The sequence below is a fragment of the Microtus pennsylvanicus genome, chromosome 7, assembly GCF_037038515.1.
Source record: "Microtus pennsylvanicus isolate mMicPen1 chromosome 7, mMicPen1.hap1, whole genome shotgun sequence".
Taxonomy (NCBI): Eukaryota; Metazoa; Chordata; class Mammalia; order Rodentia; family Cricetidae; genus Microtus; species Microtus pennsylvanicus.
This window is the reverse complement of record NC_134585.1, coordinates 67,804,206-67,822,367: the sequence shown is the minus strand read 5'-3', so window position 1 is coordinate 67,822,367 and position 18,162 is coordinate 67,804,206. Positions and strand designations below refer to the sequence as shown.

Below are 18,162 nucleotides of genomic sequence, written 5' to 3'. Positions count from 1 at the left end.
AAAAACCATAAACTAAGAAAATATGGAAATGGAAAATCTGGATATGCAAACAGGGACTTTAGACTCAAGCATCACCAACAGAATACAAGAGAGGAAGAGAGAATCTCACAGAATACAAGAGAGAAAGAGAGAATCTCAGGTGTTAAAGATATAACAGAAGAAATAGACCCATCAGTTAAAGAAAATGCTAAATCTAAAAAACTCCTGACACAAAACAGTCAGGAAATCTGGGGCACTATGAAAAGACCAAACCTAAGAATAATAGGAATGAAAGGAGAAGAATTCATGCTCAAAAATCCAGAAAATATATTTAACAAAATTATAGAAGAAAAATTTCCTAACCTAAACAACAGGCCTATACGGTCTAATAAGCTTATAGAACACTAAAAAGGTTGAATCAGAAAACAAAGTCCCCACATTACATAATAATCAAAACACTAAAGATACAGAAGAAAGAATATTAAAAGCTGCAAGGGAAAAGGCCAAGCAACATATAAAGGCAGGCCTATTAGAATTACACCCAACTTCTCAACAGAGACACTAAAAGCCAGAAGGGCCTGGACAGACAACTTGCATACCCTAAGAGATCAAGGAAGCCAGCCCAGATTACTATATCCAGCAAAACTTTTAATCACCATAGTTAGAGAAAACATGATATTTCACGACAAAGTCAAATTTAAAAACACCTATCCACAAATCCAGCCCTACAGAAGGTACTAGAAGGAAAACTCCAACCCAAGGAGGTTAACTACACCCACAAAAACACAGGAATAAATAATCTCACACCAGCAAAATTCAAAGAAAGGACACACACACAACAACAGCAGCAACCATTACCACCACCACCACCATCAATAACAACAACAAAATGACAGGAATTAACAATCATTGGTTATTAATATTTCTCAATATCAATGGATTCAATTCCCCAATAAAAAGACACATGCTAACCAAATGGATACGAAAACAGGATGTACCCTTCTGTTGTATACTACAAACACACTTCAACATCAAAGATAGTCATTACCTCACAGTAAAGGGTTGGAAAAAGATTTTCCAAGCAGATGGACCTAAAAAGAAAGCTGATGCGGCTATTCTAATGTCTAACAAACAGACTTCAAACCAAAATTAACCATAAGAGACGGAGGACCATTTCATCCTCATCAAAGGAAAAATCTACCAAGATGGCATTTCAATTCTTAATCTAACATCTATGCCCCCAAAGCAAGGGCACACACATTTGTAAAAACATATTACTGAAGCTTAAATCACACATCAAACCTTACACATTATTGGTGGGAGACTTCAATACCCTAATCTCACCAATTGACAGATCATCAAGACAAAACTAAACAGAGAAACAATAGAGCTAACAGACATTGTGAATCAAATGGACATAATATATCTATAAAACATTTCACCCAAAGACAAAAGAATATACCTTCTCAGTACCTCATGGAACATTCTCCAAAATTAACCACATAATAAGTCACAAAGCAAGTCTCAACAGATACAAGAAAACTGAAATAACCCTCTGTAACCTATCAGACCACCGTGGATTTAAGCTGGATATCAGCAACTACAGAAACATCAGAAAGCCTACAAACTCATGAAAACTGGACAATTCCCTACTGAATGACTACTCAGTCAAGGCAGAAATAAGAAAGAAATTAAAGACTTCCTAGAACTCACTGAAAATGAACATGAATGTACAACCTACACAAACTTATGGGACACAATGAAAGTTCACAGCACGAGTGTATATATAAAGAAAGTGAGAAAGCTCACACTAAGGACTGGACAGCACACCTGGAAGCTCTAGAACAAAAAGCAGACTCACCAGGGAGTAGACGACAGGAAATAATCAAATGGAGGGCTGAAATAAATAAAATAGAAACAAAGAAAACCATACAAAGAATCAATGAAACAAAGAGTTAGTTCTTTGAGAAAAATCAACAAAATAGACAAACCCTTATCCAAACTAACTAAAAGGCAGAGAGAGAATATCCAAATTAACAAAATCAGAAACAAAAAGGTCCTAACAATGAATACGGAGGAAATCAAAAGAATCATTAGATCATACTTCAAAGACCTGTACTCCAAAAAAATTGGAAATCTAAAATGAATATCTATATATATATATATACAACCTACCAAAGTTAAATCAAGATCAGAAAAACAATTTAAATACACCTATTATATATATATATATATATGAAATAGAAGCAGTCATTAAAAGTCTCCCAAACAAAAAAAAAAAGCCAAGGTTCTGACAGTTTTAGCACAGACTTCTACAAGACTTTCAAAGAAGAGCTAATACCAACACTTTTCAAATTATTCCACAAAATAGGAACAGAAGGAACATTGCCAAATTCATGTTATGAGGCCACAGTCACCCTGTTACACAAACCACATAAAAGACTCAACAAAAAATGGAATTACAGCTGGGCGGTGGTGGCGCACGCCTTTAATCCCAGCACTCGGGAGGCAGAGACAGGCGGATCTTTGTGAGTTTGAGGCTAGCCTGGTCTACAAGAGCTAGTTCCAGGACAGGGTCCAAAGCTACAGAGAAACCCTGTCTCGAAAAACCAAAAAAAAAAAAAAAAATGGAATTACAGACCAATTTTCCTCGTTCATTAAAGCAAAATACTCAATAAAAGCTGGGCAATGGTAGCGAATGCCTTTAATCCCACCACTCGGGAGACAGAGGCAGGCAGATCTCTGTGAGTTTGAGGCCAGCCTGGTCTATAAGAGCTAGTTCCAGGACAGGCTCCAAAGCTACAGAGAAACCCTGTCTCAAAAAACAAAAACGAAAACAAAACAAAACAAAAATACTCAATAGAATACTTGCAAACTGAATGCAAGAATGCATCAAAAAGATCATCCACCATGACCAAGTAGGCTTCATCCCAGAAAGGCAGGAATGGTTCAACATATGAAAAAAATCTGTCAATGTAATGTACTATATAAACAAGCTGAAAAAAAAAACCACTTGATCATCTCATTAGATGCTTAAAAAAAAGCCTTTGACAAAATTCAACACCCCTTCATGATAAAGAGTGTTGGAACGATCAGGGATACAAGGGACATGCCTAAACATAATAAATGCAATATACAGCAAGCTGGCAGCCAACATCAAATTAAATGGACAAGACAAGGCTGCTCACTCTTTCCATATCTATTCAATATAGTATTTGAAGTTTTCACTAAAGCAATAAGACAACTAAAGGAGAGCAAGGGGATACAAATTGGAAAAGAAAAATTCAAAATATCAGTATTTGCATTATATATATATATATATATATATATATATATATATTCCAAAATTTCTCCTAGGGAACCACTACAATGATAAACACTTTAGCAAAGTGGCTGGATACAAAATTAACTCAAAAAAATCAGCAGCCCTCCTATATACAAATGGCAAATGGTCTGAAAAAGAAATCAGAGAAACAATACCCTTCAAAATAGCCACAAATAACATAAACCATATTGGGTTAACTCTAACCAAGCACATGAGAGACCTGTACGATAAAAACTTCAAGTCGTTGAACAGAGAAATTGAAAAAGATATCAGAAAGTGGAAAGATCTCCCATGCTCACAGATCAATATGATTAACAGTAAAAATAGCTATCTTATGAAAAGCAATCTACAGATTCAATGAAATCTCACATAAAATTCTAGCACAATCCTTTACAGACCTTGAAAGAACTATATTCAACTTTCTATGAAAAAACAAAGAACAACAACAAAAAACCCAGGATGGCTAAAATATCCTATACAATAAAAGAACTCCAAGGGATAGCACCATCCATGATTTCAAGCTGTACTACAGAGTTGTAGTAATAAAAACCACCTGGTACTGGCATAAAAATAGATACATTGATCAATGGAATCAAATCAAAGACCCAGACATAAATCTACACACGCATGAACACCTTATTATTTTTTATAAAGAAGCCAGAAACATACAATGGAGAAAAGAAAGCATCTTCAACAAATGGTGCTGGTCTCACTGAATGCCAGCATGTAGCAGAATGCAAATAGATCCATATGTATCACAAAATGTAGGTCCAAATGGATCAAAGACCTCAATATAAAGCCAGATAACACTGAGCCTGAAAGAAAAGAAGCTGGGAATAGCCTTGTATGCAGTGGCACTGGAAGACAACTTCCTGAACAGAACACCAACAATGCACACACTACGATCAACAATTAATAAGTGGAACTGAAAAGCTGTACGGAAAAGGACACCACCAATAGGACAAAATGGCAATCTACAGAATGTGAAGTTTTTTACCAAACCCGTATCTGACAGAGGAGATATATCAGAAATATATAAAGAACTCAAGAAACTAGACATCAACAAAAACTTTCAATTAAAAATGGAGTACAGGGGCTGGAGAGATGGCTCAGAGGTTAAGAGCACTGGCTTCTCTTCCACAGGTCCTGAGTTCAATTCCCAGCAACCACATGGTGGCTCACAAACACCTGTAATGATATTTGGTGCCCTCTTCTAGTGTGCAGGTATACACGCAGGTAGAACACTGTATACATAATAGATAACCAGTCTTTAAAAATAAAACAAAGACAAAAACAACTATTTTAAAAATAGGGGTACAGCTTGGCAGTGGTGGCACACGCCTTTAATCCCAGCACTTGGGAGGCAGAGACAGATGGTCAGTTCTCAGGGAAGCCAGTTATTAGAGATAGAGGTCAGCCTGGTCAACAGAGGGAGTTCCAGGACAGGCACTAAAACAACAGAGAAACCCTGTCTCAGAAAAAAAAATGGGGTACAGATCTAAGCAGAATTCTCAACAAAGGAAACGCAAATGGCTGAGAAAGACTTGAAGAAATGCTCAACATCCTTAGCCATCAGGGATATGGAAATCAAAATAACTCTGAGATTCCATCTTACACCTTAGGACAGTTGAACAACTAGCATCAAGAAGACTAGATCATTCTGTATCCTTCAAGTTAAGGGGACAATTTCTATGCCCAATGCTGTAATACATACAAGAGTCGAATCAGGGCTAGTGAATACAAATCATGCAAAGCCATGTTTGAATACAGCAGAGTGAGTCCCCCACCCTGCTTTCTCTTCCCACTCTCTCTTTTAATTCTTTAAGGCAAGTTCTCTTATAGCCCAGGTGGGCTTCAGGCTAAATCTGTAAGTGAGAATGCACATGCCCTCTGATCTCCCTGCCTCTCACCTCCAAGGTGCTGGGATATGGGTGTGAGCTACTATGCCTGGCTTCTGATGTCCGAGGTCAGTTCTCAGGGAAGCCAGTTATTAGAGATAGGAGCTATGTTAGGCCTGTACCTGAGACACCCATAACAATGCTTGGAGCAGTGGCAAATATTTGAGAGACAGACAGTCTCCCCCTCCCTCCTAATTGTTGTTGGTATCCTTCAAGTTAAGGGGAAAATTTCTATGCCCAATGCTGTAATGTTTAGAAAAGTTCACTTGGTCACTAAAGACATCAGCTACTCAGGATTTAGTGTCTTTGTTCCTTTCCTATTGCCACGAAAAACGCCAAGATCAAGGAAGTTTATAGAAGAAAGCACTTACAGGGGCTTCCAGTTCCAGAGGGTGAGTCTATGAGCATCATGGTAAGGAGCATGGCAATAGGCAGGCATGGTGTTGGAGTATATCCAACCCTTACATTACTGGGAAAGGGCATTGGCTTTTGAAGCTCCAAAGATCACCCCCGAGTGACACTCCTCCTTCAAAAGCCACATTTCCTAATTCTTCCTAAACAGCACCACCAACTGGAGATCACACATTCGTGTGTGTGCGAGCATGCGTGCCTAGAGCTGGAGAGATGGCTCAAGCTGTTTAAAGGCTAGGTTTACAACCATATATGAGCCGATGGGTTCATTCCTGCACAAACCACCACAACTGGTGACCATAAAGTAAAAGGGTAACTTACCAATCTGGGCCATGATCTGACAAAGAGCAATCTGTTTTAAATACGTGGATTTTCCGCTCATATTCGGTCCAGTTATGATCAGAACATTACTCCCTTCTGTAATATACGTATTGTTTGCGACAGGTTTCTCTGCAGATATTTTTTCAAGAATGGGATGCCATCCTTGTTTGATCGCTAAAGTGTCAGTAAACTCTGGTCGGACTGAAGAAAAAAATAAGGATTTTAAAAGCTGAGTATACTTATACTTACATAGCTTGTGGCACATACATATCAGCTGACCTTAGTAATTTCATGAAGCCAATTTGAGACAATAAGTTAACTATTTTATCCTAACATACTCTTAAATCTTTAACTGTAGTGGGTATACTCATTATTTCTACTTATGCCCAGAGAACTCTAGAATGTAGATTCTTTTCAGTGCCCTGGGCTCCAAAACACTTATAGAATTTTCCATTTGTCAAGATTAAAAAGAACCATATGGCCATGGGTAATATCTTCAAAATAACCAGCGAGTCCTATAGATGGGAAGTTGGCTTAGTGCACCAGGATCACTGTCTCTCTAGCAAACATACAAGTTCACAGCGAGGTGTAATTAAAGAGTGAAGCCAAATACAAGCAATTTGCTGTCCACACCCTTTGAAAAATATGCCTGAAAATCTTTGTTTTTGAAACGGACAAAACCGGGTACTAAAGATCTATTTATTGGTTCACAGAAAGACCTCTATGGACACTAACTGAAGAAGGAACAAAAGTACTGCACGCCAAGAGATGGACTATAAGCATAAACTTCAAAACATTCATCACAAATTAAGGACTGTCCAGAAAAATTAAAGGTCTTTAAAAACAACTAAAATTTTAGAATTTGGATATTTCTCAAAATAAAATAGAGCAAAAAAAGTTCCTTACTAATTAATAAATGATTATTAAAGTAGCGAAGCCTGGGCTGGGGGCATGGCTCAGCTGGTGGAGTGCCCGCTGACCGTATGCAGCATCCGGCATTCCAAGCCAGCACTGCGCATGGGCATCTGGTGCACGTGTAAGGCAGAGCAGTCATGAAGATAACGCTCATCAGCTCTTACTAACTCAACCTGAGACCTGGTTCCCACAAGGACAACCCCACCCCAAAAACGCTAAAGAAGATATAAAAGGAAATATTTCAGTCTATAAGATAGCAGTGAAAAAGTAAATGTTGATTATTGTTATAACTATTTATTACTATTATCACCTGGTATTATTTATTAATATTTAAGTTTAGAAATATATAAATAAAACAATATTTTGTAAGACACGTCCCTTGAAAACAAATCACTGTCATGGTGCTGAAGAGATGGCTCAGGCACTTTCCAGTTTTGCAGGAGATCTGCGTTCAGTAGCCATCTCCACAAGGGGACTCACATCAATTGTAACGCCAGTTGCAGGGCACCTGATCCTTTCTCCTTGCCTCCAAGGGCATTGCACACACAGGGTGCACACACATACATTCAGACACTCATACATACAAATAAAACAAAATTAATCCTTAAAAATTAATCAGTGTAACAAATCAGAAATGTTGTTGCTAATTATTTTCACATCGTTGCACGTGCAGTTATTCAGCCATAATTTCCACACACTAGTTCTAGATGTTTGCATGCTGGTGTGTGATAACAACTGATAAACTGTAGCTCCGCTCAAGTGCTGACCTGACACTGGAAATGACTGCACGTCTGTATGAAGACTCTGTACAGACTTGGGAGATGACAGTACACAGCACAGCTCCTAGCCTTAGTCTACAGGTGAGCCCCAGAGCCGAGAAAGAACTCACACATGGAGACTGTCTGTTAGCATTCAGGACACCGCTTCCTTGAGTATTCAGAGAACTTCTGGACCACAGCCGCATCACCAAGGAGACAGCTCAGAGTTTTTCTTATTGGGAAACCTTTAAACATTCCTCAGATTTGTTCTTTTTGACTTGACAATTTTTAATGAATATTATTTGAATTTAACTTTTTAAAAATGTTTTGAAGATTTTAATTGTGATTATGTGCTTGTGGGCCTGTGTTTGGGTTATGTTCATGTGAGCACAGTACCTGTGGTGGCCAGGTGTCAGCCTTGGAGTTAGAGTTACAAGCAAGATGGGTGCAGTTCACCCTCGTCACTGAGCCATCTAGCCAGCCCCTAAAAACATCTCCATTCTGTGTGTTACTTAGTGTCACAGATAAGAATATTTCAAGTAATAAAAGTAAAATATTCACCACTCTTATATAAAATTGCATAAGACACAAGTTTCAGTGTTGTCTCATTTTTCTTTCCGAAGAAAGTGACTCACCATAGTCAGAAAGAGTACAGGCGTGAGCAAAAGACAGCAGCATATCCAGCATGGACACAGTGTCAGAGAGCTTGTACAAGCAATGAATGTACTCATAAATCTCACTAAGCAGCTTGCACACTATCCTGAAAACACATGTTGGACAAGACATGATGATGCTTTTCAAAAGAAGACACAGGATTTAATCTAGTGAGGAGAGTAATATTCACAGATGAGTTGTACACTACACAAAAAGTCTATTCCTTGGTTGGCTCGTTTTAGATAAAATAAGGGTATCGATGTTTCAGCTTAAGATCACTCTATGGCCAGGCAGTGGTGGTGCACATCTTTAATCCCAGCACTTGGGGGGCAGAAACAAGCCAGACACACACACACACAGATGCGGTCATGCTCAAGTCATGTCATTATTTAGGTTTTCATGAGCAGGGTTATAATATAACACACTCAAGGGACGTTTTTCCCTTTCATGGATGAATATGTACTCAAAATATACATTATATTAATAGTACCTGAAGTCCCAGATTTGAAGCTGTTTTGAAAGCCTAACCTTTCACCTCTGCCTCAGCCCACCAATCCCAAATGTCTCTCTCCTGTCTGCAAAGCCACTGTTTCATGAGAAGACAGAGTCGGGCCCATTATGATGTTGCCTTAGAAACACCAGAGCGTGAGAAGCCAAGACCACAGGAAAGGAAGGAGCTGAACTAAGGCCACAACAAGCCCATGCAGGAGCTCCACGCCTCAGGGCACACGCAGGCAGAAGGACTGGGAAGGCAGCCGTCTTCCCCACGTCCCCTCAAGCTTTCCAGGAGGCTCGCTCTTTCTCAACATAATGGCAGACCTTTCCTAACACTCGAAAATGAACTGTCTTTAATCAGACAAAGAGTCAATTAATTAAATCTATTATAGTTCCTCAAATTAAATGAATTTAATTCAGTATTCAAGTACCAAATGCTCTTACATGTAAGTCATGTGATAGATTTCTCGCAAAGACTCTTGGCATCTTTCATTCATTTTAATTAAATCTGCTGATGTAAAGCTGTACGAGTTTTTCATTTTAGAAATCTGCAGGAAGTTAAAAGCAAATATCAAGATATGTGTACATGCATATGAGATAAAACACACAGTTTATAGGACAGAAAAATAGGTTTTTGGGTTAACCACTTTAATTTCTGAGATGAAATGTCACAAAGAAAGTTCTAAATAATATCTGTGAAAAATAAAAGATTACATCAAGGATAAAGTGAGGTATTATTTACCCAATCTCTGCAGTATAATTGGTTGGTAAGTTTTGCAATGGCCTTGCAGAAAGGTTGGAAGACTACATCTCAGTCGCAGGTACCATGCATGACCAACAGGGAGGACCCTCTGTGCGCCTCTTTTGGTCTCTGACTTCCTCAGTCCTTGTCCTCTAACTGAACCTCCGTCTCCAGCTCCACAACTACCTCATCCAAACCTCCCTGCTAGTAAGACAGTGTTTGTATGCACTGTTTGTGTATACATGTATCTGTCTATGAACGGGGACATGTGTACATATAAACACATCTGAACACTAAGCAGAAAAAAACAAAACAAAAAAACCCAGAGCATTAAAAATGACAATACTGCTCCAAAATGGCTCTAGTAGGAGTGGATATTCACACAGGAAAAGGCACAGTTCTCAGGCTTAAAAACACTAAACAAATATATTTCCTTCTGCAGAAATTTGCAAACCTTTAATATGAAAACGCATCTGGAAAACTATGTAAAACAAAGGTAGATGAGATGGTTCAGTTGGTAAAGAGCCTATGGCCAAGTTTGGATACCTGAGTTCAATCCCTGGGACCCACATGGTGGAAGGAGAGGACTGATTCCCACAATGTCCTCTGACCTCCAAGTGCACACACACATAAAACAATGAAGTTAAAATTTTTTAAACAAAAGACAGTTCATTATTTTTCTAAATTTGTTTGTCAAAAACAGATGTAGACTTTGTTTCTTAATTTGCCTTTGCGTCCTTTGGTTGTCCCTTCAAGACTGTCATTGTGCTGGTGTGGCTACTCAATCAGCACGTCAGAGACGCCGGATACCAAACAGTTGGAAGCTAAACTCACGAAGTGCTGGAAAGTCTACCAATGCACTCCATAAAATCAGGAACACCCACGCTGTAGAATAATCCTCTTGTACACTCAGACTGGTTTAATGAAAAGCTGATTGGCCAATAGCCAGGCAGGAAGTTAGGTGGAAAAGCCAAACTGAGAATAATGAAACGAGCAAGGGCAGCGTCAGAAGAGTCATAAAATGAGGTAAAAGCCATGTGCCTCAGAGAAGCACATAGATATTTGAATAGAAATGTGTTAAGTTGTAAGAGCTAGTCACTAGCAAACCTGAGCTATTGGCTGAGCATTTACAATTAATATTAAGTCTCCATGTTGGTTACTTGGGAGTGGCTTGATGGACAGAAACTTCTACTACAAATGGTGCCCAACGTGAGATTCAAACACACAACCCTGAGATTAAGATTCTCAAGTTCTACCAAATGAGCTAGCCAGACATTTATAATTAATATAAGCCTCAGTGTGTTTGAGAGAGAGTGTGGAACAGGAAAATTTCGCCTACACAGCCATTTCCTTATACTCCAAGTTAACCTTAATAAACTCTGAGGGAAGCTGGTCACTCGAGAGCGCAGCACAGTCTGTAGTCATCTGGATGAAAAAGCCCCGAGCAGAGCTGAAGCTGGTCCGTAATGGAAGGCCGTACTTCTCTGCAAGCTGTGATATCATTCCTAGGCACAGGAACAGGAAAAACAAGCATTTTCTGTGGAGCCATAGGCTTTTTAACTTACTATTTTATATGCAAACAGAAAACTCTTTAGTTTTTTTAAAGAGTAAAAATATTTCAATGTCCAAAAGATGTAGGTAAGTATCCTTTAAGAAGATATTCTCTGGCTGGGCATGGTGGCGCACACCTTTAATCCCAGCACTTGGGAGCCAGAGCCAGGTAGATGTCTGTGAGTTCCAGGCCAGTCAGGCTGTTACACAGAGAAACCCTGTCTAGAAAACAACAAAAAGATATTCTCTGACATGTATTTTTAAAGGAAACTAAATTGTAAAAATTAAAACAAGAAAGAACATGAACTCTTTATCTCTGATTAGGAATATTATAGTTCCATTACGTAGTAAAACAGAAGTCACAAATTGCTGCAACTTCGATCTCACCAGCGTATCCCAAATGAAACAGATATCAGATAATCTGAATGTAGTTCTGATCTCTGTCAGTCCCACACACTAAATTCTAAGTCTGTACCTCTACTTTAGCACTTGATTGTGAATATTCCTTGTGAAACACCAGCACGTGTTCCTATACTAGCTCCTCCTGGCTCTCCTGATTTGTCAATGGTCTCACCATTTGGGGCTAGAAAGTTCACTTAGCACTTGAGGTTACATATATCTTTACCATGGCCATGTCTGCTTAACAATTTTTCCTTTAACTCTGTCTTAGTCAGGGTTCCTACTGCAGTGATAAAACAGCATGACCAAAAGCAATTTTGGGAAGAAGAAAGGACAGCTCTGAAGTCACATTCCATCACTGAGGGCAGTCGGGCAGGAACTCAGGGAGGTTCCCTAGGTGGGACCTGTGCCAAGACCACGGAGGTCTTGCCGGCTTGCTCCCATGACTTGCTCCCGTGCTTGCTCTCACGGCTTGCTCGGCTTGTTTTCTTATAGCAACAAGGCCCACCTGCCATCCACAGTGAGCTGGACCCTCCCACATCAACCATCAACCATGGAAATGGTAGGGACATGCTTGTCAGTGGATGTTCCCTCTTCCCAAACGGCTCTAGCCTGTGTCAGCCGGCACACCTGGCACTCTTGTCTCATGCTGGCTGCTTTCACCTTTCACTACCACTCCAGACACAGGTCAGTGTTCACTTGCTACAGGAGTCCAACAAACATGCTGAACAATCACTAGAGCTCCCAGATGCTCATCCTCTGAGAAAACGGGTGCCAGCCCCTGGCAGGAGCATTTTAGTATCAATAGTCTTCATTCTTCGAGCAACTTCTGGTGGATAGTAGGTCACCCTGTAACACTTCAACATCACCAATTTTTTTTCTCCCTTTTTCTTTTGAGACAGGATCTTACTATGTAGGCTGGCCTGGAACTGACTATGTGGACCAGGCTGACCTCAAACTCATAAAGATATATTTCCTCTACCTCTTGAGTTCTGGGATTAAAGGTGTGTGCCACCAGATCTGGTGACATCATTGTTTTTAAAGGAGGCTTCTTAAAGAATAATGTGTGTTAGCCTCACTGCACATATATAAAATTATATATATATCTATATAACTATGTTATATAGATATATATTAAAAGTATATATTCCATATATTATATAGTAAGGTGTAAACACACACAAACACTAGTTTCTACCGCCAGTAAAAATGGAAATCATGTGATAAACTATTTTACTAGTGAAAGCTGTGAGACATGCTGGAGCAGTTACCTGCTATGTCATCCACTATCTCTGTGTATGTCCTCCGAGCTATGTCTAGGAACTCGCTGATGTTGGAGCGCACTGCATAGCACTTCTGAGTGCGCATGTTCAGGCAGCCTTTCATGTACCGTGCGTCATCGTTTATCACTGTTCTAATCTTGTCAAGTATTAGCCCAAACCTAGCATTAAGACAAAATGAAAACAGTAGCTGTTTAATGAACACAAACCTTTGTTGAGGGTTATTTTATAATATTTAATTAATGTTTATATTTATCTAGGTTAGAGCAATCATTGCCTCAACTTAAACTATTTTGCAGTTAGGAATACTCAAAAATAGTATGAGACCACCAAATAAAACTAAACTTTGCTAATGGAAACATCTCCCACGTTACACATGATCACTATGGCTGCAAGTACAACCTGACCCCTAAAGAAATGATACAAAATTCGGACTGCCTGCGCCTTCATTCCATATGCATGCCGGTCCCTTCAGGAAAGGCACAGAGACCCTTCAGGAAGGGAGACATGACTGAGCATATGCTGTGGACACGGGAACTGGAACAGAAGCCCACCAGCACTAGTTACCAAGCACAGCAATTACTGCACAAGTCTCAGCTGTTCTGGAACATCACAGTGCACTAAGCTGGCTGACCATCAGGTTCAGAATGTGGCCTCACAGAGGGTGCTCTTCACCCAACAAGGCAACTGTTGAGCCTATAACCTGTTTGGTCAAGAACCAGGGTGTTATTGCTAATAATTAACAATGTTATTGGGGGCTGGAGAGATGACTCAGTGGTTAAGGGCACTGGCTGCTCTTCCAGAGGACCCGGGTTCAATTCCCAGCACCCACATGGCAACTCACAACTGTCTGTGATTCCAGTTCCAGGGAACCTGACATCCATGGCAAAATGCCAATGTACATTTAAAAACAGAAAGAAAGAAAGAAAGAAAGAAAGGAAGGAAGGAAGGAAGGAAGGAAGGAAGGAAGGAAGGAAGGAAGGAAGGAAGGAAGGAAGACCCACTGGAGCAGGCAGTTATTAAAAAGAAAAAAATGTTAATTGTTTTTAGAACTTGCCCTACATTCCTATCTACTGGGATTTTTTTTAATTTCATTAGGTCTTCCATGATTTCATAGAAAAGAAGGATGTAGTTGATACAGGAAGTGCCCCCATGGAGGACGGCCTAAAAGGGAACACTGGCTGTCAGTACAAATAGCACTGCATTGCCGTTCTATTATTGTGCTTACAGGATTAGCATGTACTCTTGTAAGACACCTAATGGATACTTTGAAGAATCTTGAGTAATTTTTTTTGAGAGAGGGTCTCATTCTGGCCAATAGAAAACTAACTCAACTAACCACCACTCGCAGATCAAATAATTTTTCTATAAAAGACACAATTGTTAAGATCAGTTGTATTTGGGAAGAAAAGTATAATCTCTTTAACAGGTGACAGGACCTGTTATCTTCCAAGGAGCCATAGTAAGCTCTTAGCAAGGGTGTGCTACAGTTCTTCAAGGTGGCCTGTAAAAAACAAAATCAAAAGTGAGCAAGTCATGGCATTATTCAAATTCAACACTTCATATTTAACACTTGATCAAATGTTGTTTGAGAAACTAATCTACTGCTGAAAACAATGCTTACATGTGTCACTGAGCATGGAGAAGTTGAGCTGGTGCCTAGCTACAAGTTTGCCCCCTACTGAGCAGCATTCATGGTACTGGAAGGTACTCTATCTGCTACCAGGGGAGAAAGGTAGTCATCAGTATCACCCATCTATAATGCCCTGTGACCTACAACAGTGACTTGTCTATAAGACATACTGACACAACGGTAGCAACCACTATGGGAGTGACCAAGCGCTTTCTGACTTGGATGTAAGGTCCACTTCATGAGACAACAGCCATTCCTGACACTGAGGAAGTGGGCAAGAACCTGCTACCAAATAAGTTCCAGGCCTGGGGAGATGTAATGTTATTATTCTGCTAAAGAAACAGCGATTAAATGACTCCTGGTGGCATACTGCTTTCACCATAGAGCAGGGTCTCTCAGCTCTCGTCAGAACACAAAAGGAGAGTGGGGAGAGTCTTTGGAGCACTCAGTCCTAAATGGGATGTCTTCACCAAAGTTCTCCCTTCACAGCTCAGGGATCAATACAGATGAGAAGGTGGAAAGAGCGTAAGAGCCAATAACGCAGGGTGTTCCGGACACAACAGTACTGACATACATATGGACTCACAAAGACCATATGTACAAGGACTGCACAGGTTGAGGAGGTGGACGTGAGCTCTTACCCTGACCAGGACACTATCTGCAGCAGATACCCACGAGCAAAGGGAAGATCAGTTTTCTCCACTGGAGTGTCACTGGGTATATTAACCTCAAGGAAGGCTCCAAACTCAAGAGCAGCTGGCCAACAGAAAACTAACTCAACAGTATTTTTATAGACTTTTTTTTGTGTCTCATTTTGCTTTGTTTGGGCATCTTTTTGTTTTATCTGGTCTTTAGCTTGTTTGTTTTGGTTTTCTTTTTTGTGAGAATTTTGTGTGTGTTTCTTATTTGCTATTGTTTCTGATTTTTTTTTAAGAGAAAAAGAACATAAAGTTGTGTGGGTAGAGAGATGGGGAGACCTGGGAAGAACTGAAGAAGGAGAAAACAAGATAAAAATATATTGTATGAATTTTTTTCAATAAATAAAAAATGTTTTTAAAAGAGTTTAAAGACATTAATGAATAGTTATGGAGAGAACCATTTTAGAAAACTACAGAGAAAATTATTAACTGAAAAATGGATAGGAGATAAATAATAGTGTTACATTACTGTTAAGCATTCTAAATCTGATAAATATATTGTGGTTATGTAAGAGAACATCCTTGCTCATAGGAAAGACATGATTTAGTATTAGATACTACAACTTATTTTAAATGGGTCAGTAAGAGTACGGACAACAATGTGCATTTACCTATGTATGGTCCACGTATGTAAGAGACAAAATACACTGTTCTGACAACTTCCAAGTTTACTTTTTTCTAAAGAAAATGTCTAAAAATAATGCTTTATATATTTTGTGCAACAGACATGTGAATTTACCTTTAAAGGATCCACAAGTTCCAAAGTATGCTTCAGGTAGATCAAATTTGTTATCTTTGATTCAGCTGCATTAACCTGTCAAGATAAAAGACAATGTGAACAGCCCTCATTTCAATACAGTGATAAGTTTTTTTCTTGGTCAACTCCTACCAACAAAATCCCATAGCTGTGTTAAATCAGTCAAGCTGGGATGTCAGCCCACAGGGCAGTTAGAAATGACTGGCCACACCGTAAACCCAACACACTGGTCTCCTGAATCTGGTGAGAGGTCACACCACTGTACCACTTTCACTCTACTGCAGCAACTCTGGTGCAGTTTAGACTGTAGTAGCCGCAGCGTCAGGAGACTGACATGAACTGAATGAGGGCACAAAGCTTCCTGTAAACAGGCTCAATCTCAGCTTCCCAGCTGACTCAGAACAATTTCCCCCATTGGTTCCTGTTGGGCAAGAAAATAATTTTACCAATTTCAACATTATTAATCTCAAATTAATAACAGCCTTTCAGAATATAGCATATAAAATGTTATAGCTAAACTTCATAGAAATTAAACTACACTCTCTAGAGCACGGGCAGATTTAACACCGACAGGACGCAGGTTTAAGATGTCACAATTACGATGCACTGAACTTATGTGCGGTTGTTCATTTCTGAGGTGCCCTCACCTGAATTCTCATTACAAAGGACCTGGATTGCAAACAGAACACCCAGTGTGCAAGAAACATCATGAATGTCTGTAGTTGCTAAGATGTAGTCTCATATTCTCTTACAATGGATTCCTGACACTAAACCGAAGATCAAAACTAAGTAAACCAAAACCGCATAAAGCATCGTTACTATCGGTAGAGGGAAGGAGGGCAGAAGATGAGAGGCCAAGTGTAGGTAGCATAGTGGGAGTCTAGAAATGGAGTCCAGCACATACAACAACTGGACTTATGGCCAAATTCAGTACAGTTCAACAGGAAAAGAACAGCACAATTATGAATCCATCTGGGGAAAAAATCATGACCCGTTAGTTCTACATACACAAATTAATGCAGATAGATTTATAGGCCTAAATAAAAAAGTAAAGTTATAAAACATTTGGCGTGTGTTAAGACTCCTCTGTGACGGACAACTAATGCTGCATCTGCCAGTCATAAAACCAAACTAACAGTGCAAGCTGTCGCATCTCCTCCACAGTCTGGCTGGTGCTGGTGCACAGGAGTCAGATTCCAAGTCCTCCTGTCCCCAGCCTCAGCATCTACCTCACAGAGATGCCCTACTTTAAGGACTTGCTGGCACTGAAGTCACAGGCTCTACCCTGCTCTCCTTTCCCTGGCTCCTCTCCACTCTCCTGCTGCCTCCGTGTGGCCCTGACTTGACTACCCTCTCCTGTAATAGTGAAATCTTCGGCCCTGGTGTCTCTGCACAACAGCTAGTCAAAATTATGGGCTATAGCTAAGGCATTATCCATAATGTGAACAATTTTGCCACTAATTATCCATTTTAGAAAATAAGGGTTTTTGTCAAATGACTTCCACTCCCATCATTACAATGTTCAGGGTGGGACCAGCAAACAACAGAACAAATGAAACATGAAAACTGGAAGGAGAGAAATCAATGGTGTCTAAAAGTGGTCTTAGTCCTGGTATCTATAGCAGGACAGACCAAGAAACTGAGACAGAAGTGGAATCTTATTCAGCAGTGATGAGTGAAATTTGCAGGAAAATCAATGAAATGGAGATTATATTAAGTGAAATAAACTAGTCTTAGACTAAGGAAGACAATTACCGTATTTCCTGTAGTATCTGCTCACAGAGAAGGGAGGGACAGATTCAAGTTACCTGACAATCAGGTATGAGAGCACATCACTCAAGACTCCACAGAAACAGAGGTACTAAAGGGGACATAGTGAACAATTGTATGCTAATAGTTTACAAAGTCCTTGAGAGGCATAAAAGTTGTGAATTACACCTCATCCATTTTAGGAGATGTTAAAGTTTCCTACAGAGTATAGGTTCTAATGGTCAGGCTTGTGAGAACTCCCAGGCTATAAGGAAGGAAGGATGACTCTCCACACAAAGGTGACCAGATAGAGCAGAGATGACTGCCAGGCCATACTGCAGAGCCGTCTGGTTCTCCCCTCCACTGCACAGACCGGATTAGGAAGGTTTCACTCCTGCCTGTCAGCAGCAAACATTTCCCACCTCACTCTGCTCTCTAAAAGACAGGGAGACTCCCCAAATATTAATATAAGCCATCACACTCAAGTTATACTAACGTACACAGCTCCTTTTCAAGTATATGTGCACAAACATACATGTATTCAATTAAATATTCTTTGGTTTATCTTGAATTATATATAGAAATATATATAAGTAT

At 39.7% G+C, this 18,162-nt stretch overlaps 1 protein-coding gene across 1 annotated transcript in view; it reads right to left on the bottom strand.

The window, feature by feature from the left end:
- The window catches only part of Msh4 (mutS homolog 4), a 54,313-nt gene that overhangs the window by 20,667 nt on the left and 15,484 nt on the right, over positions 1-18,162 (bottom strand). The window contains exons 9-15 of the mRNA XM_075978961.1: positions 15,799-15,873; positions 14,168-14,232; positions 12,720-12,889; positions 10,867-11,003; positions 9,201-9,304; positions 8,243-8,367; positions 5,935-6,135 (exon numbers count right to left, since the gene is read on the bottom strand). Of these exons, the coding sequence (XP_075835076.1) occupies positions 5,935-6,135; positions 8,243-8,367; positions 9,201-9,304; positions 10,867-11,003; positions 12,720-12,889; positions 14,168-14,232; positions 15,799-15,873 (877 nt within the window). The remainder of the gene's footprint in view (positions 1-5,934; positions 6,136-8,242; positions 8,368-9,200; positions 9,305-10,866; positions 11,004-12,719; positions 12,890-14,167; positions 14,233-15,798; positions 15,874-18,162) is intronic.